Raw genomic sequence first — 20,289 nt, 5'->3', positions numbered from 1 at the left:
GAGAGAGAGAGGGAGGGAGGGAGGGAGGGAGGGAGGGAGGGAAGAGTGGGGGGAGGGAGGGAGGGAGGGAAGAGTGGGGGGAGGGAGGGAAGAGTGGGGGGAGGGAGGAAAAGGGGGGGAGGGAGGATATGATGTTTTATTGCTGTAGAAAGAAAAATAAAGAAACATGGGATTTAAATGAATCTTGTTTCTTGGTTTCCTACGCTAGCTGATGTCAAGGTTATTTCTTCTTTCAGCTGTTATCTTAGGCCAAAAAAAAAAAGCAATAAAATTTATATAGTGTACTTCTATGATTCCTTGTATGCTGGTTTAAATTCTTGAGTGTAGAGATTTTTTTTTAAAATCAGATTCTTCAATTTCAGTGGTCTCATAATTGCGTTAATATTTCTACACATTTTTGAAAAATCATATGCATTAGAAGATAGGTTGTTTTTCTGTAAAGTTTTTTTTTTTCTTCATGAACATGAAGTTTCTAGAGTAAAAAGCTGTCCGTGTGTTAAGGATTCTAATGGCAGATTGATGAGAACTTCCTGTACAGAGTTGACATATTTAAAGCCAGGGTCAGAGTGATCTTTGGTCAATTTTAGTCCTTTTAATATTCATTCATCACCTTCCTCTGTGCCTCACCTTACACAAATCTAACCTGTAGATAAGCACTTTGGAATCTATCAACTTTCCGGGTCAGTAGGTAAGAATATGACAAGATGCCATCCCAAGCCTGTTGTGTCATCTGTGCTTGGCTGGGCTCTGCCTGCCTAATGTCCAACAAAGTTTCTGAAAAGGCCTTCCTTTCCTTTGTGACCATGAAGTGGATGCAGCTATGTTATCCAGAGCTGTTTATATTCACATCCTAGGCCACATTCATTTATATTGGGTTCCATACAAACCATTTTATTATTCTTTTTGAGGTGAGAGCTATCTTCTGTGTCCACAGGTAAAGAGAATTGCCTTAGACTTACTGTGAAAATAGAAAAGGCTTATTTTAAAAGCAGAAGCCAAGATTATAAATACATTTAAAAAAAAATTGTCTGGGTTTTACTACATAGCCTAGACAAGCCTTAAGTTTGCCATCGACTCCAGGCAGACCTTGGTGTAATTACTCCTGTCTACAGTGTGTTAATGTGGTCCAGGCAGACTTTGATCTCATAATACTCCAGCTTCTGCCTGCCGAGCATCAGAAAAACAGGCATGGGCTACAATGGTAACTTAGGACAACTTCTTTAAAATGATTTTGTGAGAAGCTAAAATAATATAATTTTAAGCAAATTATAAGACTAGTTTTAGGTTAAGATCAACACACACACACACACACACACACACACACACACATTTGAACCTGAGGCTTGACAAATGTGAGACAAGAACTCTTGCCTCTTCCACTGAATGACAATCCCAACTTGAATATTCACAAGTCTCAATATTTCCTTATAAATATACAGCTAAGGAAAACCACCCTAGCTTCCCAGGGGAGAAATAATTATATAATCTCCATCTTTTTATTTTTGGTTTAATCTATGAATTGCTTAATTAGAATATTCACGATTCTTTAACTCTTATTTTTCCTTCCTTCCTTCCTTCCTTCCTTCCTTCCTTCCTTCCTTCCTTCCTTTCTTCCTTCCTTTCTTTTTTCTTTCTTTCTTTCTCTCTCTCTTTCTTTCTGATAGTATTTGAACTTGAGGCTTGACACATGTGAAACAAGAACTCTTGCACTGAATGACATCCTCAATTCAAATATTCTCAAGTCTCAATATCTCCTTATAAATATACAGCTAAGGAAAACCACCCTAGTTTTACAGGAACAAAATACTCAAACAATCAATTTATGAAGCATTATGAAGAAGATATTTTAATAATTTGACTTTCTTCTGTATGAGGTGATATGAGTAGCTTTTATGATAATAATAATCTATTGAGATGGGGCTTGTAAGACAGCTCTGCAGTGAGAACACATACTGTTCTTAAAGAGGACCTGGGTCTGAGTCTCACCACTAATATCAGGCAGCTTGCAACTATGTATAACTCTGGCTCATGGGGATCCAATGTCCACTTGTAGCCTCCAAGGACACTTGCACTCACATCTATTCATGTGCATACACACATGAGCATGTGTGCACACACACTCAAGTAAAACTAAACAAATCTTAACAAATAAGTTATTGATCATTCATGCATTACTAAATGTTTTGGCTGACATTCTGCATATTCACATTTGCTTTATAAAACATTTCTATATGTATAATTGTATTTATTTCGCAGGTGAAGAGGCAGTCTTAAATAATTTACATGAGGTATAACATTAGAAAATACCAAAGCTGGACTCCGTTTTCACTGCCTGACCTAGATTTTCTAGGACCACACCAGAAACATGACTGATCCCGATCTGTTGGCTAGTTTCTTGCCTGAACTGGGCTGTGTATGGTGTTGTTATATTTCCTAATATAAAGAAACCTGGACACAGTCAATTGTTACATAGTTCAATGACTTAAAGCATTTTCATGAGATTTTCATACAATATAACTTAACTTCCTATCCTACTTTAATTTCTTTGAAAATTGGCCTTTCAGTTGGGTTTAAAAGCAGAAAGAAAATGTGTGTGCTTTAAGAAAATGATGAGGTATAAATCTTGTACTTCAAATACTTCTGGCTTAGGGAATATGAGAAAATAATACATATTTTTTTCAAGTCCAACAATAATTTTTCAAATCTAGTGAATGATTTTGAATGTTTTTTCCCTTTCTTACATACATTCAATACTCTCCCTAGATATAGGTTTGAAGATATATTAGCCTGCACCAGGGGCTTCGTAAACATGCTGTTTATATTAAGTGTTTTGTGTTTGACTTTTCTGTATGAGTATCTGTGTTTTACCTCAAACACTTAAAATTGCTGACATAGCAATTTTGATAGACCCAGAAGTATGGAAGTGTGTGTGTATGTGTGTGTGTGTGTATCAACGAACTTGAGTGTAAAGTAGAAGAAAGTTTTAGAATGGAGTTAGAAAATGGAGCACAAACTGAGAAAAGAAGTACAGAGATCTGGGTGAAAGAGAAAGGTTAGGAAGATGAGGGGAAGGCTTTGGAAGGTATGTTGGACATGACTAAAAACAGATGCCAGCAGCAGGCTGAGAGAAAGCAGAGAGGATGGCAGTTCTGAAGGTTATTTATCACTCAGAATAAAGAAACAGAAATCAGGCAGCCTTAAGTCCAGGGGGAAAGAACAAAGGCAGGAAAACAATCCTTATCCTGCATGGGAAATAACAAGCCTGAAGTCAAATCTGGTTGAGAGTATACTGAACAACCAGGACAGGGTTCCTCACAAAATAGGGCTGAAGATAGTGGACGGGGCTACCGGAGACCAACAGAAAGAACAGAGTTTGGTTTTTGTTGTTGTTTTGTTGTTGTTGTTGTTGCATAAGCAAGACTGAGCCTATCTTAGGTTGTTCTGACAAGAATGTCTTCCTTACCCATTGTGGAATATGCATTATCAAAAGCAATGCACTTTTGTCTTAGGTTGGTAAGTCTCTGTAGAATCTTACCAGTCCTTGGCTTGCCAGCCTTTTAAATTAGTAACTCTGTCTGATGTGGAGAGCTTTTGAGGCTGCCTGGCAGGAATCTGACATTGTCCAAGGACAAGGAAATGGGCTGCTTGGAAGGAATTTGACATTGTCCAAGGACAAGGAAATGGGCTGCAGGTAGGAATCTGGCATTAGGCTAGAACAAAGAAGTAATTTCAGACAGGAATTTAAATCTTAGGCTAGAACAAAGAAGCAATTACAGGCAGGAATATAAATATTAGGCTAGAACAAAGAAGTAGGCTTCAGACATGAAGATGACTTTGGGCTAGGATAGCGAAGTTGGCTCAGATATTTTGCTCATTCTGATAAGCCCTTAGATCACTACAGTGATCACAGGATTCTGTTTACTGCCTTGCTTGTTCTCTATTTGTGTTTATTGTCTTGCTTGTTCCTTGACTATTTGCATCTATTGTATTGCTAGTTCCTAACCTAGAACTGATCTTAATACTTGCATGAAATTAAAATGGGGTAAAAGCAAAAAGAAGGAGGGATGGGATAGTGAGTTTATGGGTGGTAAATGGGGGAAGGGGATAACATCTAAAATGTAAAATATTCAATGAAAATGATTAAAAAAATAAAACAAAACAAAAAACCTAGTAGCCATAATATATATGCAAAGGATATATAAGTTAAAAAATAAAATGTCCTGACAGAACACTGTGAGACAAAGAAAAAAAAGAACAGATTCACAAGCTGAAGGCTTAATGAGTGTCAGCTGAGGGATGAATGCATTTTGATATTGCTTCATTGCTCATTACTCAGTTTTCTGTGAGGAGAAATTTGAGTGTGAGACAGAAAAATATGAAAGGCACATATGATTGGGTGATCAAAATTGATGACATTTGTGATATTAGCAATCTAGGTAGACCTCTGTACCCCTCTCTTATTTTTTTTTATTTTATTTAAAGTATAGTGCTAAGGGAGAATGTTTAGTAAAATCAGTTTTGAAGCATTATTGGTAGACTTCCAGTTAGAAATATTGTAAGGCACTCTCATAGATCTTTCAATTTTTATATTTCAATGTAGCAGCTATTAGCTGGGCACTGGGGCATATGGTGGGAAGGAATCTGAGCTCACTAGGCAGCTGAAGCAAGATGATCCCCAGAGCACAGCAGTTTCTCTCTAATATTAATACATACGGTTACTAATATTAATTAATAATAATAATCTATAAGGAAGATTACTAAAGTAAGATTTAGTTCTACTCACAATTTGATTTTTTCCTGGAATAGTTTGTATAAATTTTAAACAAAAACCAACACTGAGCTTAAAGAAAAATATTTTAAATCGTGAATCAAAGATTCAAAATAATTATTCTTTTAAATGGCAAACCTTGTAAAATGATTTAAACTAGTGAAAATTTAGTCAATGACATTAATATTAGCTCATTTTAAGAAGTAATCAAAGCCTTTCTTTCTGATCAGCAAAGCCTATCCAATGTTTAAACTACATAAATTGCACAAAATGAAGATGTTACCTGTCATTATGATAATATTGGTGTTTGTTGTCAACACAAGAAAATATGCATCCTACATTTGGAAAAGCATACTAATATTGTTAGCTATTTATCAAATATGATATTTTAAATTCTAATATTTCATTCTTATCTATAAAAGATTAAAATTTGGCCATTGCATGTACATTGATCTGAAAATGTTATGTATATGCATTAGTTCATTCAGTGCATTTGGAAGAAAACAGGCATTACTGAAGTCTAATCCTTTTAGATTCAGACAGCTGGGGGTATTCTGTTAAGTGGAAAACATGAAGCAAATAAAATGAAAGCAATGTGTAACCTACCAAATTATCCTTTGCAGGCTCACTTCATGATTTTGTATAAGCAAAATATCTTGAATCAGACATGCGGTGTAATCAACAAGTCTGCAAATGTGCCATGGTTTTCTGAGGCTCTTCTCTTTGTTTGCACAGCTGCTTTCCTGAGAACTGTGTCTCATATAACTTTGAAAGTATTGTCGCTGTTCATATATACATAGGATCATATCTAGGAAGACAGCGTTTGGCAGCAATTTTGGTCTACAGAAACCTGATGCTTCATTTCATTATCACTGATAAAGTCAATGTTTGTGAGTCACTCATTCAGTATCCTACTACACTGTGACTTTATAAACAAGAAAATATCCATTTTCAAGTTTTTTGTTGTCATTTCTGTCAACTTGACACAAGCTAGAGTTATCTGAGACGAGGGGCCAATTGAGAAAATGCCTCTGTAAGATTCACCTGCAGGCAAACCTGTGGGTCACTTTTTTAAATTAGTGATTGATCTGGTAGGACCAAGCCCATTATGCGTGGTGTACCTAGAAAGGTGGTCCTGTGGTCTATAAAATGTCAGGCCCAGCAAGCCAGAAGAAGCAAGTTGGTAAATACTCCTTTATGTATTCTGCTCCAGGTCCTGACCCCAGGCTCCCACTCTGCTTGTGTTCTTGCCCTTATGTTCTGGGATGATGGCCTATGATGTGGTTCTGTAAACTGAAATAAACCTTTCTTTTCCATGTTGCTTTTGCCTATGGTATTTTGTCACAGCAATAGAAACCTAATTAATGACAAACTATTTTTGCAAAATTTTACGCAGATACTTTAGTGTATATTACTCCAGATTAAAATGACCTTGAATCATTTGTTAGAAGCAGATCATAAAACAATCAAATCACTATATCTCAAATCTTTGATTACTGAACCCACATTGAGAAGCCAAAATGTAAAGTTGGTGAGTAGCTGAGATACATGATTGATTGTAAGCATATGGGTTTTTGAGTAAAGTACATTGAAGTCAATTATAATATAATACTAACATGAATGTCCCCAAAAGTTTGATAGTAGTAAAACTTATTTTAAATAATGTGTATGCGTGTGTGTGTGTGTGTGTTTTCAGGAGTACTGGTGCCTGTGGACTCAGAAGCATCTGATTCTCCTAAGGACAAAGTTATAGGCGGCTATGCGCAGCTTAATTTGGGTGCTATGAACAGAACACTTGCCCTTTCCAAGAGTAGTGCATGTTCTTAATTGTTGAGCAGCCTACACAGCTCAATAAATTATTGTCCAAAGTGGGAAATCAAATATGTGATGAATCTGAGATATCTCTGGCAATATACCTATTACATCATCTGATGTCATGGAAGTCAAGTGGATGACATCATACTACACAGTTCCAAGAATTGTTGCATAAAACATCTAGGCTCATATTTGAAACAGTTGCAAGTAATGAATTGCAGTGTTAATTATTTTGCAAAGGTTTATGCTCTTAGGGAAACAATATGGTATAATTATAGGAAACAAAAGCTTAATATTTTCTAATGTCTGTCTTTACTCAGCACATAAATATTAAATTAGTGGCAGTTTTAAAAATCAAACCTTCTTTATCCAAACATTAATTTTTCCTTATATTTCTTTATTTTTTGCTCCTACCCTGTACCTAATAGTGTATCTAAATACTCTCATGTTTTATTTTTATGCCTTTTTCAATTAAATTAGTTTGTTTTTAAATGGCTTCATTATAAGGATATCTGTTTTCTCAAATACTGATTTTGTTCTCCCCAGGATATTTTTCTTCATGCCCTTTCTGCCTTTTTTATTATAACCATGATCTTACTCTGTCTCCTCATTTCTTGACTTTTTCATCTCATTTGTTTACTATTTTCACACTTACTCTAGATAACTTTTAAGTTCAACATGCATTATACATAGTATTGCCATTTTTAGGTTCATTATTCATTAGCTATTAGTAGTTTAAAACTGATTTTAAGTATACACTGTATTTCATGTGGTTTGATGTTGCTTCTTGCAGAACAGTTCCTTTCCTCTTTGATGAATGATGCTGGAGGTTGGAAAGATAAAAGAAGGATGCCGAATTATAATATTTCCCTCCCCTGTCAAGGTCAGAACAAATATTGAAATCAACACATGCACACATAATACCACAAAAACACAAGAAAAATGGAAAAAAAAACCAAGGCAGTAACACTCCTTCAAAACCTCACAATGTTCAACTACTGAACTCAAAGATATAAAATGCTAGGACAGTTCATAAGGTTTTTGGTATAATGATCAGTGGCCTGAAAGATGATAGGGATAATAATGTATGTTCAATATAGGCCCAGAGAAGGAAGTCAGCAATACACAGAAAAAAAATGCCATAAAGTATGTGAGAAAAAGACAGTAATATTGAAGAAAAATTTACCAAAGACTTGAGAATCTTAAACAAAGCCAACTAGAAATTTAGGAGATGAAAAATGGAATCACATGAAAAACACAGTGAAAAGCACCAACAGCAGACTTGATCAAGTTGAAGAAGACTATCCAGACTAGAGAACAAGGTTGAAGAAATACTACTCAAACATCAACTAGAACAAAGAAGAGCATGTACACCAGTTTAATAACTAAGGGTTACAACTGAGGAGAAGATTTGAGAGAAAACCCAAAGTTGTGGAGACTCTATCAGTGAAATGGTAGCTGAAAATTCTCCAAATTTAGAGAAAGAAATAAACATTCAAACACACGAGGCATGTTTAGAAGTTAAAACAAGGTTGATCAGAGAAGAACTACTCTGCATCATATAATTGTCAATGTGGCAAGCATACAAAGCAAATGGTAAACATTAAGAACTGTGAGGGGGAAGCATGACTGAGGCACAAAGACAAAAGTATTGGAATATCATTAATCTTCTCCTTAGCAACTCTCAAAAACAAAAATGTAAAGAATGCTGTATTTCAAGTGCTGAAAGTGAAAACAAGAACAGTATCCACCACCACCAGAACAGCAACCCCAAATCTTTGAACCAAGAATCCTTTATACAGTCAACTATCTTTTTAAAATGATGAATAAATAAGGACATGCCAAGATAAGGAATTTTAAGAACAATAACCAAGCACTACAGAAGACACTTGAAGGAATAGTAAGAGAAAGACACAAGAGAAAGACAGTTTCAACCATTAGAATTTAAGAGAGAATAAATTTCATGAAGGAACAGATGAACAAAGAAAGATTAAAAGGAAAAATTTCAGGTCAAACAAACAGTATATCTGCTAGTCTCTCACACAAGTGGGGAGTAAGACCAGCAATAATTCATCTATGCGGGTTAATCTTAAATGTCAACTTAATGAAATCTCAAAATTACTTGCGAGATAGGCCTCTGAGCATTCCAGTCTGTGATTATCTTTATTCATCTTTATTTGGTTAATGTGGGAAGACCTACTCATTGTGGGTTGTCATGATCTCTGGATTGAGATCCTAAACTCTGTGGAGGAGAACATGTGTTGAATAGAACCTCATTGTTTAGTTTCTTGAATATGGGTGCAATGTGAACTGCTGCCCCATGTCCCTGGATCCTGATGCTGTGACCTTCAGAAAATGTTGTACTACAACATTAAACTGTGAGAGAAAATAAATCCTTTCTCTTTATATTGCTTTTGTTAGGATATTATTCCACAGCAGCCAGAGTTGTAACTATGATAGAAACTAGGTTTAAGAAATGGGGCTATTGTGTGTGTGTGTGTGTGTGTGTGTGTGTATGTGTGTGTGATAAAACTGTGTATGAGGTTCTTAGTTCTGTGGAATTTATTAACAGAGTAGCTTGTTTAGCAAGGGAAATGTCAATAAAAGAGTAACATTCAAGGTGGGGTTGAGCAAACAGCTGTAATAGTTAAAGAGATCAGCAGCATGGAAGAGAAACCTCAGGTAATTCTTGGGACAATAGGAAAGGTGTCCTTAAAGAAAAACATTACCCATCAGAGATTGTATCTTGTGCAAAGTTTATTTGAAAGCCAAAAGTCTAAATTGAAGAGGTTCCCTGTTCACAAAGCAACTGCTGAAGAACATGTTTTCCAAGGGTTAGCACACTGAAACAGATAAAGCTGTGGAGTGGTGGCGGTAGGTCACACTTGAGATAGCAGTACAGTACTCAACGCAGTAAAGGGAATCTATGACAAATCTGTAGTCAACATTATGATAATAAGGTCAACCTTAAAGCATTTCCCCTACAATGTGTAATAAGACAGAAATGCCCATTTTCTGTACCCCTTTGCAATTTGTAATGCTCAAACTCTGTCAATACAAGAGAGAGAAAAGGAATATGACTAAACAGAAGCCATATTGTTCTTATCTGCAGGAAGCATGGTTTTAAATTTGGAATACCATCAGGGCTCCACTAAAAAACTGTTAAGACTAATTAACACTTTTCAGTAGATTAGCACGATACAAAACGGACATGCAGAAACTGAGAGATTTTTCTATATGTCAATAATTTGCAAGAATGGAGCCAGGAGGAAAAATCTCATTTACAAAATTCTTGGGTTTTGTGAATGGTTTGCTATGGACATGAAGAAATGCAACTAATCTTTGTATATTTATTTTGCATTCCCTAACTTCACATAGTTTACTTTTATATTCCCCTGATGTTCTAGTAGGGTCTTTAGGGTTTTCATTGTGGGGAATTATGTCATTTATCAAAAGAAGAAAGTAACTGATACAACACTATTGACAGAATGTCACAGAACTTTGTGAAGGTTTTAGTGAATGTCAGCTTCCTGGTCTAATAGCCCATCCAGGATATCACAGCACACTTATGTAGTCTCTATGCTTGAATCTATCAAACATATGGCAATGGTCTCTTTTGCTCATCCCGTGACTTTAACTGGCTTAATGCATATTATAGAAATTCGTTATGGAACCATAACTTCTCTTGTTCTTTCTCATAAAGATTGTATTTGTGCCGGGCAGTGGTGGCACACGCCTTTAATCCCAGCACTTGGGAGGCAGAGGCAGGCGGATTTCTGAGTTCAAGGCAAGCCTGGTCTACAGAGTGAGTTCCAGGACAGCCTGGGCTACACAGGGAAACCCTGTCTTGAAAACCCAAAGGGAAAAAAAAATTGTATTTGTGCAGCACTAGAAACTGTATTATCATTTTTGTTTTTTAAATATATAATTTTAAAATGAAAATGTATATTATTACTCTCTTCCCATCCATTCCTCTTACCCCCTCCATGTATGCTCCTAATTCCCCTAAAATACATACAGTCTTTTTTTTGTTATTACATGTATATACAAATCCATAAATAAATAAATAAATATATAAATAAATACAACCTAACTGAGTTTGTTTAGTGTTGCATGTACATGTATGATTCTCTGGCTGAGCACTTGGAATTGGAAAAGCAATTAGGTGCTCATTGCTGAGGATCACTAATTCTCCCTCTCTCAGTAGTCATTCATTGCCTCAAGTTTTGTCTCAAGGTGGAGCCCTATGAGAGTTTCTTCTTACCCATTACCATGTCTTTTGGTCTTGTCATTGCTGTTTGGCAGTCACATTTTCTTGGATGCAGCTACCCTATTATTTCTAGGAGATATGGTTTCCCAGAAGACTTCCTGGTCCTTTGTCTCTTACTATTTTTTCACACCTTTCATGATATTCCTTGAGATGTAGATGCAGAAGTTGTGTGGTCGATGAATATGTTTGTCTTAGAATGCCTCAATCAGTTATTCTTTGTGTTTTGGCAAATTGTGTTGGTTCTGTAATGGTCTCCATATGCTGCAGTGAGAAATAATCCCTAGCATCCCTGCACACTGCTCCCAAGATGTGGCATCTTAAACCTCTGCTCTAAGACCCAGTGGTAAGAGGACTTTGTAACTGTCCTCTGTCTGTCGTCCTGTCTTCGGTGACTGTGGAGTTTTTACTCAATCTTGAAGTCACACATGACCACTTGTCAGTGCTAGCCATGATTAGGAATTCTCAAGTACTTTATGGACTTCCACCAGTGCCATCCTTCTGGCCTGTGACAGAGATGAAGAATTTCATCCATCTGTGTTGGATGGACATTGTACCCTCAAAGCTCTGGAAGCATCCTAACCACAACAGGAGAAGATTTCCCAGTAAAACCCTGCAGCATTTTTTGACCAACTGTTCCCTGGCGGGTGAGGTGATGGTTTAACCTTTATATTAGCATGGAATTATGAATAATATTTGTGTGAATAAACTGAACATATTAGAATAATAAATTTGTGTGGATATCCTATTTACAAAGCACCTCAAAGCTCACTGGCAGAACTCTCTTTAGAAACCGTGCCTGAACTGGCAACCAGCTAGCTACCCCGAGCTAATGAAACTATGTTTTAGAGAAAAACCTACAGCTGGATCATCACTAAACCTGTATAATTCATAAAAACAGTCTTAATATTTATCCTTATACCTACAGATAAGTGTAGTTCTCATTAATAAAACTTCTCTTTGCAACAGATAGAGACCATTAGAGAAAATCACCACCAATCAGAATGCAGAGTTGTGGAACCCAGTCCCAACTGATATATCTACAGCACAAATCCTGTGCTTAAGGCTCAGAGATGATTGTGGAAGAGGGGACTGAAAGGTTGTAATAGCCAGAGGAATGTGAACTTGCTTTGAGATTGTTCCTAGAAAGGTCAGAAGCTCCATCCATGTAGTCTCAACAACATGGTTGCATAAATATGACCTGAACAGTGATTACTCCAACACACAGGCTAACACAGAATGAGGGGGAGCTCCTAAGTCCTCAGCCCTAGTAAAGACAAATAAGGGTTTCTGTAAGTGGGATAAATAGTCTTTTCAAGAGAAAGACATACCATTGGTATCCAATACCAAATGGTCAGCCCTGAAAACATAAAACATATATCTACAACTAATAATATCACACCAACACACAGCACACACATTTACATTCATACACAGACACATAAACACACGGAACGTAATATACCATGCAGATATGCACTTGCGCATGCTTGCATACATTCACAAACATGGTAAAGAAAAAGAAACCATGACTTTGAAAGATAGAAAGAAAGTATATGGGTGGTATATGGGTATATGGGTGAGTTTGGAGGAAGAAAAAGAAAATGGAAAATGCCATATGGGTATATGGGTGGGTTTGGAGGAAGAAAAAGAAAAAGGAAAATGCCAATGTTATATGAAAGCTGAAAACATATAAAGATAATTAAAAAATTATGGTGATCTGGAGAGGAGGTGGCTCAGTGGTTATGAGCACTGGTTGTTCTTCTAAAGAACTCAGATTCAATTTCCAGCACCAGTTCTGAGAAATCCAAAGTCATTTTCTGGCTTGCATACACCAGACATGTACATACACTTATGCACACCATTTTAAAAAAAGGATTAAGGGTTTCATTTATTTCTACTTGTGAATTATAATATTAATATCTCCCCTTATTTGTTTTACCATTGTCATACTTAAATGTATGAATTGTACATTGTTTTCAAAAAACAAATTAAGAACTTTTATATATTTATCTTACTTTGAAGAATGTTAGTATTATACTTAATGGGGGAACATTTGAATCAACCCAAGAATAAAAGCATTAGAACAGAGGAAATATTTGACTTAATGGTTTTATATTGGTGTTCATTTTCTGCACTAATTGTAGCTTGACCATGATTCCTAGCTTTTCTCAATATTCATAGTACTTCTATAGCTATTGCAAGATGTGTTTTTGAAATGTAATTCTGAATGTAGACATGTTCAGAAATGTTATTTTCTATGTTTTTTTGTTTTGTTTTACCTTTAGATTCTTCTTGCTCATTCCAGTTGTTTTGAATTCCTTTATTCTTGATGATAGGCTAGCAGGAACTCTACCTTGCATTCTTCCTCTCCCTTTCTCTTTCTCTCACTCTCTCTTTGTATGTGTGTGTATTGGGGGTGGAGGGGTGAGGTCCCTTGCATCTGTGAGCCAGATCTTAGTCTGTTCTTTAAAGTTTCACCTTCCAGCGCAATACTCTCTCAGATGTGTCTTTTCTAATTAGCCTTAAGTCATCTCCTTTTACACTTTTTATTTTAGTGAAGGGATCTACAAGAATGCACATATTATAAGTGTTAGAACTCAATTATCACCAAATGAACTCGTTTATCCCATCAGGATCCAGGTCCACATGCAGTACAGCACCACCTCTCAGACATACCTTTGTGCTTTCTCCTAATCCTCACCTCACCAAGCATGCTCATTTTAGCAATACGGTCAGGGTCACCAACTTTTGTAGTTTCCTGCATCAAATCATGAAACATTTAGCACTTATATGGGATTTTTTTCACTTAATATTTTCCATGTGAGATTCAAGTATGCCGCTGCATTCGTGCTATATTTTCTATAAATTTTCACTGTTTGTTATTTTTGAATGGGTATACTTTATTTATATAGTCTACTGTTGATCAGCACTTGATTCTGGTTTGTGGTTTCTATGAAAATACTCAAAGAATGTCTTATTCTGTGCACATATGTCTGCTGTAATGTTATTTGTAATAGAAATTCTCTCTTTCATAATAAAACTAATTTAATTAACAGATTCAACTAGAAAGCTTATCAAACAGAATTATCTGTGCCAATTTAGTAGTACATGAGCATTCTATTTAATATACATTTTCTGAAGGTATTGAATCCTTCAGTTTTCATTTGTCTTTCAAATTTTGATGATATTTACTGATATATTACTCAGTTGTTTAAATGGGCAATTTGTTTGATTCTGAGGGTCTAAACTTGAAACATAACTACTCCTTTTCAGATACTGAAAGTTTATACAACCCACAAGTGAGAATCAGGGATGTCTGTCCAGGGAGAGTTTATTCTTTTATGTCTGGTGACAGAAAATTGAAATGGGTTGATGTATGGGCAAATGATTTATAGAAGTAAATATAGTCACATTAATCTGCCTGAGATGTACCTATAGAAAAACAGAAATGGTGAAACTGGGAAACTAAGATATGAAAGAGGCAAAAATCAATCAATGTTGATAATTATTTAGCTTTGTAAAATGAAATTATCCTCTATCACTACAAGGATTCTAAAATAAATGGGTATGTTTTAGGACTACAATAGAAGACATGGGAAAATAAATTTCTCTAGGAAGACAATTGAATTAATTGTGTTTTATTTGTTTGTGTTTGAATTTTCAGTAGCACTTTTAGATGGAGAAGTTTGATGTTTGTTTGACACCTTTGACATGGAAGAGATGATCAGAACTAGTATTAGGAAGACTGATATTGAATCAGTAAATACTATTGATCCTAATGACAAAATATTTAAAAGCAATTGCATTAGGATTCTCATAAGATATGGTTCAAATAATTGTGAGTGAGAATAAGTCTATCAAGCTACATTGACAAAAAGGGACCACCTAGAGCAATGATGTAATTGTTCCTGCATTACTTGAATAAGTTGATATATGTGAAGAATATATTGTTTTCATCATATATTAGGTTGGCAGTGGAGAGGTAGAAAAAGTAATAACTTCAGATCTCATATCTTAATATGCATTTTCTTAAGTTAGGAATGAATGTCTACTTTGTATAAAGTAACTTCTATAGTTTCTTTTCAAATCCTAAACAATAATTGATGAACTTTCTGAGGGATTCTATGAGAAGAGAAATGGTAATTACTTTAGTTACTTTTCTATTGCTGTGAGAAAGCACAATTATCAAGGCAACTTGTAAAACAGTTTATTGGGGCATATATTTTTAAAGGGTGAGTCCATGACAATCACAGAGGGGACCATGGAAGTAGGTGGGCAAGCATGGCACTGAAACAGTAGCTGAGAGCTGAGAGCTCATCCCCAAGCAAGAGGGAGAAAGCTAGCTAGCTGGAAATGACATGAGCTTTTTAAACCTCAAAATAATATACCAAAATGATAAGATCACACTTCCTAATTGTTCCCATGTATTTTAATCAACTGCAGGCCAAGTATCCAAATTTATGAGCCTTCGAGTCCCATTTTTGCTTAAATCACCACAGTGATGTAACTGGCTGTGTTATGGTGAGATGCAAAGAAGAAATAACATAGGGACCTGAAAAGGAATTAGAGAATTTGAAAGAAAGAGTGAATTTCAAGAAGCCAGTAGATTTAGAAGGGAACAGCACATGCTTATGGTGCTGAAGTGGGAACAAACAGAAATGAGACTAAATATAAAAGACTTTTAACTAGATGTTTAGATTCTTAGGTCTAAGTAAAAAAAAAAGTGACAATAATAACAGAATCTACCTTTGAAGCCAACATTTTCAAATTTGTTTTTCACTTTTCCTAAAGATGCTATTATTTGGCATAAGAAGTTATTAATTCATTTTTTGTAGGAATAAAATAATTGATGAAGTAGAAGTAATTCCTTCTTTTAATTTTTTGAACACTTAAGGTTCTTAGAACTATTAGAATTTCATATGTATTACTTTAGTTTTTAGCTCAGGAAACTAAAAGTATCTATTTTATAGATATGTAATGGGTTTAGAAAAACTAATTCAAAAGATATGTGAAGTGGCTGGGGTACACATTCTGGGTATAGTCTTATAAACCTTTTGTTCTAATCACTACAAGTTAGTAAAAGTATATCCTCTGGGGACCTCTTCTAAATTCTCTACAATTTTGTTAACAGGAAATATTCCCTGAAGAGAGACAGAGAGAGGAAAAACCCCTGACCTCTTGGAAATTAAATGGAAGACACAGAAAAGCTTAAATGGTAACATTGTAACATTGCCCCTCCAGTTTCATTTACAGCTTAATTGTGACACATTCTACATTTGCCACTAACACAACATAACAACATAGAAATTAGAACCACTAGTGCTTATTTAAGTGGCAATTGTCCATGGATTCTTGTTCTAAAGACTGTTACTAAAACATCCTGTAAGCCAATTGCTTCTCCAAAGAGCTCTGCTTCATCACAAGATGGTGCCATTAGGCTATAATGATAAACACTTTGTGTATGTACAAGACTGTCAGCAACAAGCTACAAACAATTCGCCTATACATCATTACACAGTTGATAAACTAAACCAACCTTACAGCCAACCCATGTGCAAAGAACAATCCCAAAATACAGTCACGGCGTCCCCAGCAAGCTTTAACAAGAAGGCCCAGAGCTTCTCTGCATTTTCTCCTCTGAACTCTACAGGGACTCAAGGCTCCTATCATAGGGCTATGAAATCATCATCATCATCATTATACTCCAAAGGCTCACCAACAGCTTCAAAAGACTCCCTCTTGAAATGTTCATCACATCCCTCTTGGAAATCCTTGGACTCGTCTTGGTCTCACCACAAATCTCAGACTTCTACAACTAGCTTTACCAGTACTTCATCTATGGAACCTAGCAAAGTAAGTCCGAGATCAAGGTTACCCCTCCCGAAGACACAGACATCATCAGGTATTGACCTTTGCTGGAAATCACCTTCATTGGAGTCTACTCAAAGAGTCTCAACATCATCTTCAACTTCCCTCCAACATCACGAAACACCTTCCCTAAATATCATCTGGACTACACCTTCTTTGGAATCTAGTCAAAGTGAACATAACTCACAATTATGCAAATCTAAGCCACAAAAGGATTCCTCATTAGACCGCCTTTGGTCATCTTTATTAGAGTCCAGTCAAAAAGCATTGAGCTCACCATCATCATTTACCAACAAACTTCAAAGAAACAGCTTTCCTCCAACTTCATCTTCTCTTGAATCCAATAGAGTGGCTCAGAATTCATCATTATTTGACTGTAAGCCTCTGAAAATTCCTGTATCAAACTCTAATAACAATGTTTTTAGTTTACCATTGTCCCAAGCAAAATCAAGAAAATCAGCTCCATTACCACATTCTTTCATGCCATCTCGGAGTTCATCAACCTGCCAGCCCAAACCTAAAGTAATAGCTAGATGTGACCCTAGCACCCGGGCTGTCAATGCAACTGTTTGCCACCCCAAGGTCCAGAATACTGCTTCACTCAGTGACAAACAAAGACCTCGTCAGCTACCAACAATTCATCCTAAACCAAATATCTCAGGCCAAAGAATATCAAGTCCTAAGCCCTGTATCAAGAACAAAAGTGCTTCAATTCAGTCTTCCAGACTGCCGAATAAATGTAGCTTTGAGAAAAGTATGAAGTCACAGCCAGAGAATGAAATCCTGTGGTCCTTAGATTATAGTCATCCCTGCATTATTAAAGGTGGTAGTGTTCCTGTTGATGTTGTAAATAAAATTGTCAATTCCATCTCCAAGTCTACAATCCAGAAGGATCTCTCTAGGCAAATTCTCTTTCGGAGAATGAGAGGAAAGCCAAATCCTCGTCCGGGTCCCCGCCTTTCATCAACATATTCTGTTTGTTTAGAATGTGCTTCCGCTATAAAATCTCAGTGTAACCATCTTTCAGGAAAGAGAGATCCCCGATGCGCAACACTCTTTGTCATACCAACACCCGAGAGTGGCACTGATGGAAAAGCAGACGTGAAAATAATCCTTATCCTCTCTCTACCAGAGACGCCTTCCTCATCCTGTTTCCAACTTCCTATGAAAGACAGTCAATCTGATAATAATTTAGAAGCCATCGATGATAATCTGGAAGTATTAGAGAAGATAACACAGTTTTTCCCTGCATCTGAATCTGATTTTATCCAGGGGCTGAAGACAAAGCGAAAGTGTTTGGCTGTATCCTCCGAGAGCAAAGTTATAAGCCAAGAGCCCCAGTCTATTGACTGGCTGCTGTACGTTAAAAATAGTAATGGTACTCAGTCCCAAACCCAAGTTCAAGGCCCATCCTCCTCCTCCTCCTCGTCCTGCTCCTCCATTTCCTCCTCTTCCTCCTCTTCGTCTACTGGACATCCCTCTCCACCCTCTCCTTGCATAGATCCCACTCCTGTTCCTGTTTCAGGCTATGTTCTTGCAAAGGTGAGAAGTTACCACCGGCTACCTCCAGGGACCTCCTGGCTTGAGTTCATAAGGGGTTCAAATTCTGACACCACCAAACTCAGACAATCACCATCAGTCAAAAACAAGCCTGTGAGGTCTCACAACTCGAAATCCTTGAAAAAGGGGAGAAGGGAAACCAGCGCACTGCTCAGATATTTCCAAACAAAGTTTCAAAATGAGAAATCCTGATTAAATCAACTTTCTGTCTCTTTGAAACCAATGATTTTTCTAGTTCTTTGACACTAATGCCTGTTTCTCTTACCATGCTTACTTATATTCTTGTTAAAAAATTATGATTCTGTATGACAAAGCATCTACTCAAGGAGAAATATTATTTTTAGAATGTATTTGTTAGTTGGAAGATAAACTTGTATCTTTTAAAAGCTGAACACTGAATTCTACATTTTTTTTGTTTTGTTTTATTTTTCGAGACAGGGTTTCTCTATACAGCCCTGGTTGTCCCGGAACTCACTCTGTAGACCAGGCTGACCTCGAACTCAGAAATCCGCCTGCCTTTGCCTCGAAAGTGCTGGGATTAAAGATGTACACCACCACTGCTCTGCAAATTCTACATTTTTAACAGAATTTCTTGCTTATTGCAGAAACTGTGTAAATGCTAATGAATAAGTTTATGGCCAAATATCAGAAATATTCCTCCCACTTGGTACTGAATGTTATGTTGTTATTCTCCTTTATAAGATATATTAATAGCAGTATTATTTATTTTTGTTATTTTATTTATTTACATTTCAAATATTTTCCCCCTTCTCATTTTTCCCTCCACAAATCCCCTATACCCTCCCCCTCCCCCTGCCTCTCTGAGGGTGCTCCCCTACTCACCCACCTACTCCTGCCTCAGTGCCCTAGCATTCCCCTACCCTGGGTCATGGAGCTTCCACAGGACTTAGGGGGCTCCCCTCCCAGGGATAGCTGAGGAGGCAATCCTTTGCTAACAGTATTCTTAGGCCAATATATGCAAATCTGTTTTCTAGCTCTAAGGAAAGTTCAGGTCTCACTCCATAGGTGTGATCATACACAAAAGGAATCAGTTCAGTTATGAACTTGCAGACTTTTCAGACATGGGTTTTAATGTTGCTTGCTTATTACTTTCATTTATGCAGCCATTGTGTTGATAAGAAGAATGTCTAAAAATGTGCTTCATTTCCAAGATCTACCAATAGATTGCCTGTAGCCCCAAGGCTGATGATCAGTACCTATAATAAGACTTAGTAGTTTACAAACTTGTTTCTCCAGCCCAAGACATCTCAAACTCAACATGACCTAGACATCATTCTTCATTTTTACAATGATAATTTCCATCTTTACCTAGTCACGTGGAACTGTTTTCACTACCTGTCTTTTACCTAGGTCATTAACTCTGTAGAATTATTGTTGCTAGAGTCTTTTGCCCCCACCCATGTTACTATCATAGTTTATCCTAGTCATGATCATAGATATACATAATTAATAATTCTCCATTGCCTATAATTTAAATCAGTCATTGTCTTTTATTTCATGGGTGTTTAAATTCCTAGATGAAGCATGATAATTTTTTTCTAAAAATTTTAATAATCCTCATCACCATTTATTATTATTATTGTTATTATTAATTATTATTATTAATGTGTACATGTTTGTGTGTGTACCATAGCACTTATAAATGGAGAGTACAAGACAATTTTCTGGAATCAGTTCTCTGTTTCCCCCTTTATGTGGGTTCCAGAGATCAAACTCATGTCAGTAGGCTTGCGTAGCAAACTGCATTTACCACCTGTATTAATCATTAATCCATTGCTCTGAAGAGGTCCTGTGACCAAGGCAACTCTTAGAAAGAAATCATTTAATTGTAGGAATTATAGTTTTAGAGGCTTAAGGTCCATGATCATCATGGTGGAAAGCAAACAAGCATGGCACTGGAGCAGTAGTTGAGAGCTTTGCATCCTGATGGGTAGGCAGCAAGGAGAGGAAGAAAGAGAGAGAGAGAGAGAGAGAGAGAGAGAGAGAG

General features: G+C 36.5%; 1 protein-coding gene across 2 annotated transcripts in view; it reads left to right on the top strand.

Moving 5' to 3' along the window:
* The window catches only part of LOC114615460 (casein kinase II subunit alpha'-interacting protein), a 119,429-nt gene extending 100,929 nt beyond the window's left edge, over positions 1-18,500 (top strand). Inside the window, exons 3-4 of one of the 2 annotated variants that reach the window (XM_028761181.1) lie at positions 15,985-16,470; positions 16,504-18,500. In XM_028761181.1, the coding sequence (XP_028617014.1) occupies positions 16,278-16,470; positions 16,504-18,473 (2,163 nt within the window). In that variant the 5' untranslated portion in view covers positions 15,985-16,277 and the 3' untranslated portion in view covers positions 18,474-18,500. Of the gene's footprint in view, positions 1-15,984 lie in introns of those variants that run through there. The other variant, XM_028761180.1, reaches the window with a different exon arrangement.
* The last annotated feature ends 1,789 nt before the right edge of the window (positions 18,501-20,289 follow it).

This window comes from Grammomys surdaster, unplaced genomic scaffold, assembly GCF_004785775.1.
Source record: "Grammomys surdaster isolate TR1022 unplaced genomic scaffold, NIH_TR_1.0 126679, whole genome shotgun sequence".
Classification (NCBI taxonomy): domain Eukaryota; kingdom Metazoa; phylum Chordata; class Mammalia; order Rodentia; family Muridae; genus Grammomys; species Grammomys surdaster.
This window is presented reverse-complemented; position numbering and strand designations above follow the sequence as displayed.